At 35.1% G+C, this 17,199-nt stretch overlaps 1 protein-coding gene across 1 annotated transcript; it reads right to left on the bottom strand.

The window, feature by feature from the left end:
• Window positions 1-13,958: 13,958 nt before the first annotated feature.
• Window positions 13,959-16,388, bottom strand: LOC125665326 (uncharacterized). The gene is made up of 4 exons (XM_048897976.2): window positions 16,195-16,388; window positions 15,989-16,084; window positions 15,066-15,153; window positions 13,959-14,976 (listed from the first exon to the last, which is right to left on the bottom strand). Exons 1-4 carry the CDS (start codon window positions 16,258-16,260, stop codon window positions 13,994-13,996), a joined length of 1,233 nt encoding a protein of 410 aa, XP_048753933.2. The 5' UTR covers window positions 16,261-16,388; the 3' UTR covers window positions 13,959-13,993.
• Between the last annotated feature and the right edge of the window lie 811 nt (window positions 16,389-17,199).

Raw genomic sequence — 17,199 nt, forward strand, 5'->3', positions numbered from 1 at the left:
GGGAATAGTAAGCAAAAAAACCAACCAGAAGGAAGAAAGGCAAAAATAGGCAGCAATTAATAGGTTGCCATATCATATTCTTATCACATTTTTGATAAGTAAACGAACAGAAAAACGGATTACATTTTGTATATTCAAAATATTTACTAGTATTAACTACCATACTTCATTTATTTTCATTGGCTGCATATTGGGGGGAAACCTTTACAAACCCTGTTTTAAAGGAATTTTCTACAACATATTTGATAGAGTTTGGCGTTTACTACTGGGCTCGGCGAGTTCAGACAGTGTCGATGAGAGGACAATGCAACATTGCGATGATACACCGATTGAGTCATGTCTGTTTCCCCTCTATACGTAACTTAATACGAAAGAGGATTTGCTACAAATTAGTATAAAGACTTTTACACAGTGTGGGAAATTCAACAAAGACGAACAGTGGACAATGGGGGTACTTCAAAGATGATCACTATTATGTTTCATAATCCTCATTGAAATCACGGAACATTAGCTTGAATTAGGAATCATTAACATCGCCTTTCGGAGAGAAAATCTGATTGACCTGATAACAATACTTACAAATTCAAAGTCTTATCTCTGAAATCGTCAGGGGAAAAGAAAGTTACGTGATAGAATCTGTTGGTTCCACATAATTAGAGCAGAAATATGATACAGTATTCCAGCTATGTAACATGAAACCAGTGCAATACCCCTAATATCTAATCATACTCAAAACACACAAACAAATGAAGCAAAATCTGCATTGCTAGAAAGTTTTTCATAGGGTTAAAAAATTCTATATTTTCTTGATTTATAGTCCATCCTTTCGTAAATACATGTAACTTAGAAATATATGTATTCTAGTAAAAATATTACAAGAAAATTAGCTCATTTATGTAAATACATAGATAACGTAAAGACGTTGTATGTACATGTAATTTCATTCCAAACTTTTGTTCCTGGGTAGTGTCAACGTTCCTAACAAAAAAAGTCCCCACACTGACTTTTCACGTGAACCGGAACTGGCCTTTGTGAACTAGACTTCTGTCAACTAGAAATTTGTGAACTAGACTTCTGTCAACTAGAAATTTGTGAACTAGACTTCTGTCAACTAGATTTCTGAAAACCAAACTTCTGTAAATTAGACCACTTTGAAGTAGACTTCTGTGAACTAGACTTCTGTAAACTAAATTTCTGAAAACCAGACTTCTATAAACAAGACTTCTGTGAACTAGATTTCTGTAAACTAGACTTCTTTGAACTAGAATTCTGAAAACTAGACTTCTGTAGACTAGACCATTGTGAATTAGACCTCTGTGAACTAAACTTATTCAAACTAAACTTTTGTAAACTAGATTTCTGTAAACAAGACTTTTGTACATTGTAAACTAGATTTCTGTAAACAAGACTTTTGTAAACTAGAGTTCTGTAAACAAGACTTTTGTAAACTAGATTTCTGTAAACAAGACTTTTGTAAACTAGATTTCTGTGAACAAGACTTTTGTACATTGTAAACTAGATTTCTGTAAACAAGACTTTTGTAAACTAGAGTTCTGTAAACTAGAGTTCTGTAAACAAGACTTTTGTACATTGTAAACTAGATTTCTGTAAACAAGACTTTTGTAAACTAGAGTTCTGTAAACAAGACTTTTGTACATTGTAAACTAGATTTCTGTAAACAAGACTTTTGTAAACTAGAGTTCTGTAAACTAGAGTTCTGTAAACAAGACTTTTGTACATTGTAAACTAGATTTCTGTAAACAAGACTTTTGTAAACTAGAGTTCTGTAAACAAGACTTTTGTACATTGTAAACTAGATTTCTGTAAACAAGACTTTTGTAAACTAGATTTCTGTAAACAAGACTTTTGTACATTGTAAACTAGATTTCTGTAAACAAGACTTTTGTAAACTAGATTTCTATGAACTAGACCTCTGTAAACTAAATTTCTGTTAGCAAGACTTCTGTAAATCAAACTTCTGAGAACTAAACCTTTGTAAACTAGACTTCTTAGAACTAACTTCCGGCCCTCTCCTATTTTTTTTTTATTCTGACATTTTCGGGAGAGGGCTTCATTTCGATAGGATCTTCGTAATGGTGCAAAATATTTTTTATGTAAAACCTATATAATAAGCTCTGTGTATTTGTCTCTAATGTTATTTACACTAAAAAGAATACCTACTTTGCGCTTAAAGATGTGTAATAAAGGTGTTTTTCATTATATGTTCTGTAATCAGTGTAAAAGTTTAATATTTTAACATGGACTCGAGCCATTCTGACAAAGAAAGGAACATCATATAATGCCAGAAAAAAATTACGCTCTGTTGTCCATTTTTAACTTGATATCAAATTTAAACCTTTCCAATGCCTTCGAAATCGCTTTCTCCTCCATACTCGTGCACTGATGTAAACACTACCTTATATGGGCATATGCAAATAAATTGGAAACCGAAAGTTCAGGTACAGAACATCAAACATGGCACCACAATCAGAAACGAGAAAGGGGAATATATCGAAATTGTTAAAAGCAGAAGGTTGCAGATTATAAATTTATATACTGACTAAGAAACATATGATAACATTTTTGTTTAAGTAAAGAAAACAAGCCAATATTTAGAATGATCGAAAATTGAAATTTGATATCTGCACCATTATGGAGATCCCAAGGAGTTGTAGTCCTCTCACCCCCTCCGAATAAAAGTAGGAGCGGGCTACATTATTGCAGCTACATGTATACAGACTTCTGTAAATCAAACTTATGTGAGCTAGACTTCTGGGAACGAAACTTCTGTGAACTAAACCTTTTTAAACTAGACTTTTGTAAACTAATTTCCGTAAACTGGACTTTTGTGATTTTAGATCAGATTAGATTGATTCTTGTTACGGATTTTTGTTGAAAATGTTTCAAGGTTGTACAGTTTGTAAAAAGGAATTATATTTTATTCCAAGGTGAACTTGTTTGGCACGCGACCGACTAGTGTACCCGAGTGTGGGAAAGTCCTGTCTTTTTCAAAAGTAACTTGATTACCTAAGAAATGCTTTCACCTGTAGAACATCACCCGAGATCGTGAGAAAATGCAGGAAACAAACTTTAAAAAGAGATATTTCATAAAGACGTGCATTTAAGTCATTTCAGGTGGGACGCAAGACCATATGAAATTAAATAAAACTTACCCATTGCAATAAATTTTATATGCATGGTTTTCATCTTAATGTGTTATACATGTAGTTCTGATTACACAACATAAATTATTCAATCATGGGAATTCAATGTCGTACTTAGAGACAGAAATACTACCTCATTGTCCTACATATAGACTAATACTGTCTCACTGCCTTATACTATCTCACTGTCCTATACTATCTCACTGTCCTATACTATCTCACTGTCTATACTATCTCACTGTCCTATACTATCTCACTGTCTATACTACCTCACTGTTTATACTATCTCACTGTCCTATACCACCTCACTGTCCTACATGTATACTATCTCACTGTCCTATACTACCTCACTGTTCTATACTATCTCACTGTCCTATACTATCTCACTGCCCTATACTATCTCACTGTCCTATACTACCTCACTGTCCTATACTATCTCACTGTCCTATACTATCTCACTGTCCTATACTATCTCACTGTTCTATACTATCTCACTGTTCTATACTATCTCACTGTTCTATACTATCTCACTGTCTATACTATCTCACTGTATATACTATCTCACTGTCCTATACTATCTCACTGTCCTATACTACCTCACTGTCCTATACTATCTCACTGTCCTATATTATCTCACTGTCTATACTATCTAATTGTCCTATACTATCTCACTGTCCTATACTATTTCTCTGTCCTATACTATCTCACTGTCCTATACTATCTCACTGTCTATACTATCTCACTGTCTATACTATCTCACTGTCCTATATTATCTCACTGTCTTATACTATCTCACTGTCCTATACTATCTCACTGTCCTATACTATCTCACTGTCTATACTATCTCACTGTCCTATACTATCTCACTGTCCTATACTATCTCACTGTCCTATACTATCTCACTGTCTATACTATATCACTGTCCTATACTATCTCACTGTCTATACTATCTCACTGTCCTATACTATCTCACTGTCTATACTACCTCACTGTTTATACTATCTCACTGTCCTATACCACCTCACTGTCCTACATGTATACTATCTCACTGTCCTATACTACCTCACTGTTCTATACTATCTCACTGTCCTATACTATCTCACTGCCCTATACTATCTCACTGTCCTATACTATCTCACTGTCCTATACTACCTCACTGTCCTATACTATCTCACTGTCCTATACTATCTCACTGTCCTATACTATCTCACTGTCCTATACTATCTCACTGTTCTATACTATCTCACTGTTCTATACTATCTCACTGTCTATACTATCTCACTGTCTATACTACCTCACTGTCCTATACTATCTCACTGTCCTATATTATCTCACTGTCTATACTATCTAATTGTCCTATACTATCTCACTGTCCTATACTATTTCTCTGTCCTATACTATCTCACTGTCCTATACTATCTCACTGTCTATACTATCTCACTGTCTATACTATCTCACTGTCCTATATTATCTCACTGTCTTATACTACCTCACTGTCCTATACTATCTCACTGTCCTATACTATCTCACTGTCTATACTATCTCACTGTCCTATACTATCTCACTGTCCTATACTATCTCACTGTCCTATACTATCTCACTGTCTATACTATATCACTGTCCTATACTATCTCACTGTCTATACTATCTCACTGTCCTATACTATCTCTCTGTCCTATGCTATCTCTCTGTCCTATACTATATCACTTTCCTATACTATCTCACTGTCCTATACTACCTCACTGTCTATACTATCTCACTCTCCTATACTATCTCACTTTCCTATACTATCTCTCTGCCCTATACTATCTCATTGTCCTATACCATCTCACTGTCTATACTATCTCACTGTCCTATACTACCTCATCGTCCTTTACTATCTCACTGTCTCACTGTCTCTACTATCTCACTGTCTATACTATCTCACTCTCCATACTATCTCACTGTCTATACTATCTCACTGTCCTATACTATCTCACTGTCTATACTATCTCACTGTCTATACTATCTCACTGTTCTATACTATCTCACTGTCTATACTATCTCACTGTCCTATACTATCTCACTGTCCTATACTATCTCACTGTCCTATACTATCTCACTGTCCTATATTATCTCTCTGTCCTATACTATCTCACTGTCCTATACTATCTCTCTGTCATATACTATCTCACTGTCTATACTATCTCACTGTCCTATACTATCTCACTGTCCTATACTCTCTCACTGTCCTATACTATCTCACTGTCTTATACTATCTCTGTCCTATACTATCTCACTGTCCTATACTATCTCTCTGTCCTATACTATCTCACTGTCCTTTACTATCTCACTGTCCGATACTATCTCACTGTCCTATACTATCTCACTGTCCTATACTATCTCACTGTCCTATACTATCTCACTGCCCTATACTACCTCACTGTCCTACATGTAGACCAATACTTTCTCACAATATCACCAGTGTGAGATCGACTTTACCCACGGGAGACAGCCATGTGAGATTTTTCTGTCGTTCACTACTGCGACGCCATTGATTGTGACGTCATATATTTTCTATGATTTACAATACACGGTGTCAAAGTAAAATATTTGTTTTCTTTAAATTTCGATTTGCTATATAGCTTTTTGGTGGGCAACCTTGGGATTTTTAGTTTACACTTTTTCGGGTACACTCTTTCTGCGTGTCTACTGGTAATTAGTTTTTGCATTGAAGTTCAAATGAGGATTTTGTTATTTTTCGAATTTTTTCAAAGCTCTTGGATATATGCACTAAACAGTGAGTAAAATGTGAGAAAAAAATAATCCTTCATTATATATTCGTGTGGGATAGGGAAATAGTCCTAGACGGCGAATATTGTCCCCTCGGTGGAATTTCTCTATCCCACACTCATACTAATGAAGGATTCTATTAATCTCACTGTCCTACATGTAGACTAATACTAATACTACATGTATATCACTATGATTCGTGTAGAGTACGTACATGTAGCTAAATGCCTTCTGACCCTGGTTTTTCCTCCTTCAGATGAGGAACTTCAGACATAACAGCGCGTTCCTATAAAACGTGTCTAAAACTGCTGGAGGGGATACTTGGCTGACATTTTTGTTCTTGACGAATGAGAACATAAATACGATTATGCGTGACTTATTTTTCACTTATTAAACTTTCAAGACTTACAATTAAAGTTTGTGATACAAGCCTACTTTCCCACGGTAATACTGATCAGTTCGGTAATAGCATACACAATCTGGTCTCGCTTTCCTGACTAAACGAAGGTCGAAAAATGTATGATGACACATGAAGACGGGTTCAGAGAACCACCTGTGCGTTTTATTTCATTTTTTGTTCGTTATTATTTTTCTAGTCTCAAAACAGCAACTCCCTGCGGAGTCTTAGGAGCATCGATATTCGCTTTTGGTATTTGAACACGAGGTCGGTGTTTATTTTGTATTCTAGTGAAATTAGATTCAGGTCTGAATTGCTGCTTGTTCATCAACTTCTAAACTCATTCACGTCTCCTGAAACTTTGTCTAACCACCTCCACGCCCCATCCCCTTTTATATCAGAACCATCCTATCCCCATGTACTTTGGGACCAATTTTCTCACCCCCTTGCACCGCAAACATGACCGAATCATCATCAATATTACTATATATGTATACAGAAAATAAAGTGAGTACATTTCCTCAACAGTGTCACTCACAGACAGCTGACCGTGATAGTGTTGGTGGAGAGCTGAAATAGACACTAGGTGTACTAATTCGTTGTACTAAGAATTGATCATGATTTCCTAGTTACTGATGTAGCGAATTTGTGATAAATTTTATATTCTTTGAACCGCAATTGTTTAAAATTTTGATGATATCTTAAATTCAAAAGTTCTAATTTATCCCACAAAATCATGAATTGAGTTTGAATGATAAATTATTGTATCGTGTTAATTTCTGTGTGACTTGTGACATTCTACAGCATGTGTCGGCATGTGTATGTTTCTTTTCCAGAAGTTCGCTATGAAAATAAGTCCTTGATTTTAACAGTAGCATAATCACATAGTTCATCATAATGAACATTATATGGTGAAGAGAAAGAAAAACAAAAATAAAGATTCTATTTCCTTTCACAATTCTTTTTTACTTACAAATACATACGTCACAAAAAACCCAGGACATATGGTCCTTTCATTAAAACTAATCCTCGAAAAATCGGTATTTTTCTTGAAATAGAAAAAATTAACTGAAAATTGACCGTATGTATAGTTATGATAAGAATAACAACCCGTGATCTAGATCTTTTATTTGGAGGATGACGACAACTAGAACTTGACAACGTATAATGAAATATTATTACAGACACCTGTTCTATGGAAAAACAGAAAAGTAATAGAATAAATTTACCTATCTTGGCACGAGTTTTGCGTGCAACCAGGTGTATCTCACGTGGGAAAATATCCTGGTTTGACAGGTAAATCTTATTTATGGGCAATAGATAAATGAAATAAAGAAAGGCAACATCCATCTTCTAAATTTATATGTTATGCAATCTCCTGTACGAAACAGCTGTCTTTCTTTCTATCGCTATCACGACTTTTGAAATGGCTGTCCAACTCAACGAGAAAATCAGTGCGAGGTTTTTTTTAAAAAAAAAATCATCTTTCAACAATGAATTTATAGAATTTTATATATCTATATCACATTATAATTCGAATATTTATAGCGATTAGTTAGGAAGCAGTTGGTGTATTTGTGGGGTTTTGTTGGGGGGGGGGGGGTGTCTTTGTTGTTTGCTCTTTTGATTTTTTTGTTGGAAGGGATGAGGTGTCAACAATCCTCCATTTTCAAATGTACGTTGATATATACATTGTAAATTTCGCCCCTGTGTTTCATCATGATCTTCTTCTTGGCAATGTATTTAGAATTCCACCGAAATCATATTGGCTTCTTTCTTCTGCTATAGCCCAGACAGCCTACTGAGATATGTCAGTATCATATATTATATGCAAACTACCCACCAACAATAACAAACAAAAACTCTATAAACTGGCTCGACTTCAATGCATTTCTAAGAAATAAAACTTTTTTTCTCATGACACAAAATACACAAGATTGTTTCAGGGCATGCTAATCTTGTTTAAAAGCAAAAATGTCGTTTTACCTAATTTGTCTCGGGCGGAGCTTAATCATTCTGTTTTCCTAGAATGCGGGCGTTCTATGGGCTCTTTCTGTAATCTTATATATGAGTGTAGACGTGTACTTTAACTTAGAAAGTTCGCAGCGTATTGCCTTCCAATACCAGATTCATTTTAACATTAAAATGAGTTTACAATTGTAATACTTCCTTTGGAATGAAGGCAATGAGACCAGAACAATATGTGTCTGAAACACAGTAATATCCCAACTACAAAAAAAGTCATTTCCGATTGGTTTAAGTGTGGAAAAAGCTACATGGATAATTGACAAACGTCTAATTCTATAGAATCTTATACAATGTAATACCAATTATATTACTAACGTACTTTGATCTCAGCTACATGTAACGAACGTAAAACAATAAACAAACATGTCACATCAGATTCCGCCTATATCAATCCCTAATCCAGATTCTAAACCTCTGCATTATGTCAAAGAAAGATGAAGATAACGAACAGTGATCAATCTCATAAACCCTATAAGCAATACAAAATAGAGAGTTGGACAAACACGGACCCCTGGATACACCAGAGGTGGGATCAGTTGCCTAGGAGGAGTAAGCATCCCCTGTCGACCGGTCACACCCGCCGTGAGCCCTATATCTTGATCAGGTAAATGGAGTTATCCGTAGTCAATGTTATATTACATTGTACATGTTTGTCTTCATTTCGTGAAAAGAAAACAAAATCTGTCAATCGATCTGACTCTGATGTTGTATCTTCTAACTGAAAAAAGCGTATTGAAATGCCCAACTTTTCAGGAAGAGGAATATTTTTCTTCATGTTTTAAGACACATATGCTCGCTAAACATTAATTGAGGGCATCCCAAATTAGGATTTTTTTTTTCTATATAAAGAGATGTACAATGTAAATGGGATAAAAAATGACAATGAAATTAGTGACTACTTTCAAATTTTGCTTCAATACTCTCAAACACGCGGCTTCATGTAGAATCATGCCTGATGCATGTAAGCGCTTTTATTGACAGTTCCGAACATTACTTCCCTTTGAATCATCTAAAAGAAAAACTTGTTCCATTTATTAGGAACCTTGACATTGTTTCCCTTGATTAAAATGATTCATGGCATACACTTGCTGTATTTGCATTCTTTGCAAAAACACATATTTTGGTACTCGTGTGTATTGTAACATACTGACTAAATATGTTGAGGTAAATTATTGTTTGTAGGCTATATGAACAGTGTCGTTTAGGCGGAAAGCGATGAAGTCTTTTAATACATCTTTGAAACTAACGCTTCAATTTTCTGTTTAATGGAATATACATTGAAAACATGATAAATAAGAATACTGGCAGTTAGTTTACATGATGTACGAAAGACAAAAATATATAAAGATCTAGAGTGATTTTGTACATCCCCAAAATATACACAGTATGTAGGTGATACCCATAGGAAAAGTGTTCCATGTAAGTAGAAAATTATATTTACCAAGCATTGGAAAATCCCTATTGCTAATGATGATGTATTATATCAATTCTGCATGTCATGGTGTACCTGTAAATTTATGTAAAACTGCAGAAGTTACATCAATTGTTGTCCGTGAAATTACGGTAATGAAAGCACATTACAATTTCACATTTTAAAAGAGGGATCTTCAAGTGTACAATGTGGTTTAATCCGTTTATAGCCAAAATTTAAATTTTATGATTATATCACATGAGCGGGCAATATAATTTCTCAGCGTCTTGTAGGCTGTTTATCAGTCATACCAATCTGAATCTTGGCTTATTTACATTTCAAATTTAGCGATAATGTCTTTAAATTCAGTAAAACTGCTTTTAGGCAACTTTGTAAGATATATAATCCAGTGTGCTTATAGTGTGCACATGCAATCAATGCAATGACCCTTGTGCAACTGATAGAATGGTTGGTAGTGTGCATATAACACCACACAAAACGACCGCAAGTCATTTATACACAAATGTAAAAGCCCACATTGGCAAATCAGTCAAATCATCTCAAGTAATAGATAATGATAACCAAAGCGGGCCACCCATGAGACCGGGACATGTATTGTAAGAGTGTCCTCTGTGAAATCGTTCGTTTTAAGCTCCCTGTATTGATCACTTGTTACATCTAAGGAAATCAAGGTGAATGTGTTTGACTAGTTAAACCAGATGAGTAAACTCATTAACATACCAGTGGAGCCGTTTTTACCGCGTGGTCAGCTCTAAAGTAAAAACGTGATACTTTCGTTATTTTTTTTCATCTTCTAAATTTAATCATATCTTCAATATTTTCCACACGATTGCTTTTGAAATAAACAATTTTAAGGTAAAAGTTAAGGAATTTATTATATGATTTAAATGCAAAATATCCGACGGATTCACTAAATTAGATAAGAATGTTTATACATCACCGACAAAGAAAATGTCTGAATTTTATGAGGAAAACTGTTTTACAACATTTCTATTGAGTACATGTTGGTGACAGGTCTCGCCTAACCGTATGACCTGTTGATTGCTGGAGGAAATAAGTACATTGACTACACTACCCCAGTTAGCATTGATAAAGTTTTTAAAAAGAAAAATATTTGCTTTGGGCATTTTCCAGCATTTTACATCCCCATTTTGTTCTTCAATTGTTGATATATTTCTAAAACATAAATCAAATTTCTTTTTTCTCATTTAATTCTATAGAGATCAATAAATCATTGAAATTTATCAGTGGCTTAAATAAGGAAGGATTTATGAATTTATTCAATAATGAATCCCCATGGATCGTCACCACAATTAGGGAAGAGCTGAGGGATATCGCCAAAATTATGTCGACGGGGTAACAGAAAGATTCCCTGCTGATACGTGGTCTTTTGTCAATTGAAACAAGCAGGTAAAATAGCTGAACACACGTCAAGAAGATATTTATCAAACTTAATCTTTTTAAATTCCACCATATTTCACAAGTACAAGTGTTATTTTTGTCGGGGATTAGGCTCTATGCTTTTATAACTTTGACATGTACTACTATAAATCACAAAGTTTTAGTTTTCATTACGAAATATTCCCCAAGGACTGAAATTAATTCGTTCATAACCATATTCGATTTGATCAGTACCAGTACTCTGAAATTTTGATATAATATGATCTGATTAACAATAAACATTGACATACTTTGTCGAAAGTCCAAGCTGCATCGACTCAAAAACTTTCCAATTCGAAACGAGTATCGATTCAGCTGATTCAATGATGATCTGATTCACTGAAAATCTTCTTACATGTATAATCTGTACTCATATAGGGCACACACACACACACACACACACATACACACGTACTATGATTAATATTTTTTCGTATAAAACTTACGCTTGATGATTAACGAAGACATATAGGCGAACTCGAAATTTTAATCACGTAACGTAATGCGGTAGAAACTATTTTGAAATCTTCAAAACATTACTTTTCCAAAAATTTTCTTCGTATCGTTTCCATCTGCATGCTGACTGCAATACTGGATTCAAAGAATCCCAATGGTCTAAAATAGATTTAGTACGGTAACTCTTTCGTTTCGGGGAATAAGAAATTGGGATTAGTGGGCATTAAACGTTGCGATTTCCAAGACAATATTCAGCTTTATGGGCATGTCAACACACTTTTTTGTAAAACTGTCCCCATGTTACATTGTATACAGTAAAACTAATGTTTTTATTTCAAAAGATTTTATGATTGAATTGTTTTCATACACAGTATCATCTAGTAATGCGAAGCCATGATGATCCTACAATATGGGTTTGTATATTGAAACATAAAAGACAGTTATTAAAATTTATTGAGTGCGCTTGTGAAAACATATACCACAGACAGATGTTGCGTTTGATAAACTATAACACGGGGGTAAAACATAGTATTATTTCCAGGGACTTGTCAGTTGTCTAGGTACATGGGAGATGCAAAGCTCACAATTCTTTGTTACATGTATGTAAACAAGATTCGTACCATGTTTTGTTTACATAAAGGCTAAATATACTAGTAAAAGCAATATTTTTCAATTTACAACTTAATTCTGAACACAATTAAATAGTTTCCAGTGTTTAGCACATCTCATTTTGTTTTAAACATGCTGTTTTCTATCCAGAAATCTAAATGTAAACAAAACCATGACACGAGCCTTGACTTGTGAGTGCTATATCCAGGGGCGGATCCAGGAATTGTGGTTATGGGGAGCGCCACTTTATGAGGCAGGGGGCCTGGGGACCGCCTTGAGGTGAAAATAATAAAATGACGCTAATTTTAAGGGTTTTTGGACAAAATTAAGTTCTCACAATAAAGTAATTCAAGAAATCAAAAGATTTTGTCATTTCTTTCTCCGGGAGTGGAAGAAATTATTGCTTCTTTTATCGTTTAGCACATTTTTCTAAACAAGATACTACGATTTACCTTAAATTTGAAATTTTTAGGGGGGTAGGGGGCGGCTGCACCCCCCTTAAATCAGCCACTAATATCTCACTTGTAATTGAAAAACTTATATTCAAGTTTTCGCTGACCATAAGAAATACTTTAGTTAAGCATTGTAAACAATAAAAATGGAAAAATAGCTCAATCGTGTTCATGCCCCTTTAAATATATTTGTTATATAACAACTGAAACGGACGCTGTATCTACACTTACACAATATTCGCGGTTCATTATGCGTAAACCGACCCAATAAAAGTAGAAATCATTTTCATTCCTTAGATATCTCTCGTGTCCTCCCACGCGAATGACGACATCGTGATTCAAGTTGAAGAACCTGTTTGTTAATGATTGTGAAAGTTTAACCTTTAAAAAAAAACCCAACATATTTAAGAAATAAATTTTTTTGAGGGTATGAAGGTTAGCGCTTCATAATAGTACATATATATATACGAGAATGTCGGCGTGAAGCGTATCTGTTCATATCCTAACACGTTTTCAAAAATGAAATTCATTTCTTATATTTACATTCTATTTTCATATCTGTCGGAGAATTCCCAGCCGTACTATATTCATCAAGATTCATACGCACAGCGATCATATTCAGGAGGAAATGTCTATCATTTCAATTGGTAAAAATAACGGGGGGAGGGGGGGACTTTAGCTATTGATCTTAATTATAGTGTTTTATTTTAGTAATTTTACAGATACAAGATCTTATGCCATACTGTCATTTAATTGTGTTTTATTCCTCTTCATACCTTTGTAAAGCGCATTAGAGTAATGTTTTATACAAGGCGCTATATAAATTGTATCATCATCAAGGCAAAAGCATTGGAAATGTAGATATTTTAGATGAATCTAACGATTCCCCCTACACAGTGATTAGATAACCGTGCTGAGAGCACATGATGTCACCAGCTGTAGTTGAAGTGCCACAACCTTTGGTCCATGATGTCGTTCAAAGATTTCGCTGCGAGGGTTCCTTATCTACTTTCGCATCTATAATGGCGGGTACAGTAAACATGTTAGGCTTGACAAGGCGCCGTGATCTAGAATCGAACCCGGGACCTTAACCCTAACCACTAGATTTCCACGACAAGTACAAAGCGAGCACCCTAACCAATAGATTACCACGACAAAGAACATTTTTATGATTAGTAAAAATAACCAACACATAAAATATGCAATAGTTTTGATTGTATGCATCTTTTATTATATCACAAATTCACCACGGTCGCCAAACTTGAGCTGTTTTAACTTCTTCATGCAGACAATCACCAGAGATGCTACAGTTACCCTTGTCATAATAATTATTTCTCGGGGATTTCTTAATTGCAACTCTATTTTGAAGTGCACTGAAGTGCGCATTTTCATTTATTCTTCCAACAGACTGAGAATCAGAGGGCTGTATGTGGGCGCATTCAGACTGGGAATCAGAGGGCTGAATGTGGGCGCATTCAGACTGGGAATCAGAGGCCTGTGCATGGGTGTATTCCTTTGGCACGACTTGGATAAACGAGCACACTGGGTTAAGTATTTGTTTGCCAAAGGTCATATTTGGGGCAAAGGGTGTTCCCATCGTTTGTGATGCAACAATGTTGCCAGGGCAGGTCATCCCAGCTGACACTTTCGTTATATTACCATCAGAAATACTAGCATTGATAGAATTGGAGCTCTGTGGTTGGATAACTTGTAAGAAAACTTTAGGACCAGGCATAGTATTTCCGCTGTATTGTAAAAGACTGCCTGCTGGAACGAGGAATGCCATATCTCCAGAGGAAATATGTGTAGTGTTAATGTAGATATCCTTCATGCTGCTGGCAGGCATTTGTTCAGCTTCTTTATTGCGCATAACATAATTTCCATTGTTGTCGATTTCTTTTTTCTGTATAGTTTCAGGGTACCGACCTGCCGATCCGATAGTGTGGTTTGTGTCTTTGTTTGCTTCTTGGCAATACTCTGAACTGTCCTCAAGTAATGGGTTCTGATGAGATCGATTAGGCACAGTCGACGCTCTCATTGGATGATATCTATTTTCGTTATCTTGTCCAGTATTCATGCTAACTTCAACAAGATGATTCAAAAGTCGGGCTCGAAAATCAGTCTCAAGACCAATGGTGTGTTCGAGATACTTGCTGACTTCGACGGCACATTCACTGAATCCCAGTCGATATTTATTCATCCTTGAGGTACTCTCGCTCTCTGGGACTACAACAGAATATGAAATATGATCCTAATATATCAAACATACAACAATATAGTTTCATAAAACACCAAAAATAAGCAGTGTCATGTACCTAATGGCTGTTTTCGTTTCACTTTTCCAAGATGGCGGACCGTCAATTCAAGAATATCGGCCTTCTCCATTTTGTTTTGCCTAGCTCCCTGTAAGACCAGAGACAAAATGAGTAAATATTCCTGTATAAAAATGTGAAAAAATCAATACAAAACACCATAAAGGCTAAAAAAAAAAAAACAACCAACTGAGTGATAACATATAGTGAATTATTTTCTCACTACTAATAATTAACCATATTATGCACAATAACACGTTGTCAAGAGCTTAGAAACACCCATTGTTATGTTATGTCATCCCCAAGATATAAATAAAAAAAACCAACAAAAAACAAACAGCGATTACACATCGGGGATTACACGAAGCACGATACAATAACTTAAAAGATTTTAGCAGTACTACATAAATCGCGAAAACGTCGTGTAATGTTTCAGAAATTTATCATTTTGGTGTTACAAAACAAACATTGACATGTGTAAATAGCTTATAAGTAAAACTTTCTGGAGTACTAAGTATTGATTTCGAACTTTATCATGCGAAGTAAAACAGAAGAGCCTAAGGCTATTACAGCTAGCGGAACGTCGCGAGATATGACACTCAGGTAAACCTCGGGATCGTGGGAAAGTTTCTTAAACCCATCGACAGCAACATTTTAGAATATTTTAATTCCTTTACTTTCTTATATCAATAATAAATGAATCTGTCTGTCCTTCCTACACATATTGAATATGTTTACATAAACTATATACAACAGAATATTTGTGTCCAATTCAGAGTTCAAAACACTTAGCAAACCTGAGATGAATATGATAATCAAGAAAAGATATATGCCAATGGATAGAATGACTATAACTATATATATATATATATATATATATATATATATCTCTCTCTCTCTCTCTCTCTCTCTCTCTCTGTGTGTACCTCTGACTGTATGACTTCAATCAGCAGGGACTTCAGTTCCGCCAGACTTGTATTTATCCTTGCTCGTCTTTTCCTCTCCATAACTGGTTTCATATTCTGAAAGTTTTTATTTTGAAAGAAAAATGAATGCAGAATTTGTCTTTCTTAAATCGTATTGCACTGGACGATAGATGATTGATTTAAAACGATAGCATGCATTAACTTACTTTTCGGTTCCGGGAACTGCTTGAAGACACCTTTTCGGGACTCATTCTCCGTTCTAGACTATCCATGTACTATTTCCCCTCAAAAGTGGACCGTGGCTGACACGCGCCTTGACCGTGTTGTTCTTTTTATAATTAATCTTCAAATGTCACATTTAGACTGTATTCGCATTTGAAGACCGTGTCGTGAAGAGACAACACTTGTCAATCATTGATATTGCCACGCCTACTGTACGTAAAGAGAGTTGCGATTGGCTCGTGCTACGGAATTTCTTGGCGTGTGTGTAAAGCTATTTTGTTGAAAAATCACCTCAATTCCAGGTGAATCGTCTGGCACGCGACCGACCAGTTTATGGGACTGTGGGAAAATCCCGCCCACTTTAACTTTGGCGATACCATGAGAAGAAAAATTTCAGTAAAGCTAGATGATATTGCATATCATAGATTATGAAGATGAATATGATGCAGATACGATGACACCCACAATGCATAACTTAAGATATCAACCATTCGTATTTAATTTTTTATAGCATCTTTAATGTTTGTTCGTTCAAAATCCATGTGATAGACGTTTGGCTGGTTGAAACGCCAAATTCTACAATAAATAATTTTAAAAAGCAATTATACTAGCTGTACTTGACGGTAAATAAATTGAAAAAATAATAATAGAACAACTTATTTGTGATGGAATATGTATAATCTCATTGAATCAGAGTGGATCTAAACCCGTCAAATCAGCAGAAAACGTCGATTCATCAATTATTGTCTGACAGAAATTATTGTTCGTGATCTCCGATTTGCATTGACCTCGGAGGTCACCAGTTCGGAAGAATGCGGAAGAGTAATGCCAATTTTATAGAAAAGTCATTATCAAGATTTAATTTGAGTGGTATATTTGCGTAATTATTACTTTCTCACACCTATAATACGCTAAAGTCATCAATGATAAGATGTGATATTTTAGAACAAACGAAATGTATAGTTACTTTATGTCAGTTTCCGACTTCG

This window comes from Ostrea edulis, chromosome 1 (assembly GCF_947568905.1).
Source record: "Ostrea edulis chromosome 1, xbOstEdul1.1, whole genome shotgun sequence".
Lineage (NCBI taxonomy): Eukaryota > Metazoa > Mollusca > Bivalvia > Ostreida > Ostreidae > Ostrea > Ostrea edulis.

Coding starts and splice junctions, on each gene's coding strand:
- LOC125665326 (XM_048897976.2), bottom strand. CDS start 16,260: ATGGATAGTCTAGAACGGAGAATGAGTCCCGAAAAGGTGTCTTCAAGC. Junction 15,154..15,988: donor TTGAAGTCATACAGTCAGAG/GTACACACAGAG, acceptor CTGGTCTTACAG/GGAGCTAGGCAAAACAAAAT. Junction 14,977..15,065: donor GAAACGAAAACAGCCATTAG/GTACATGACACT, acceptor ATTCTGTTGTAG/TCCCAGAGAGCGAGAGTACC.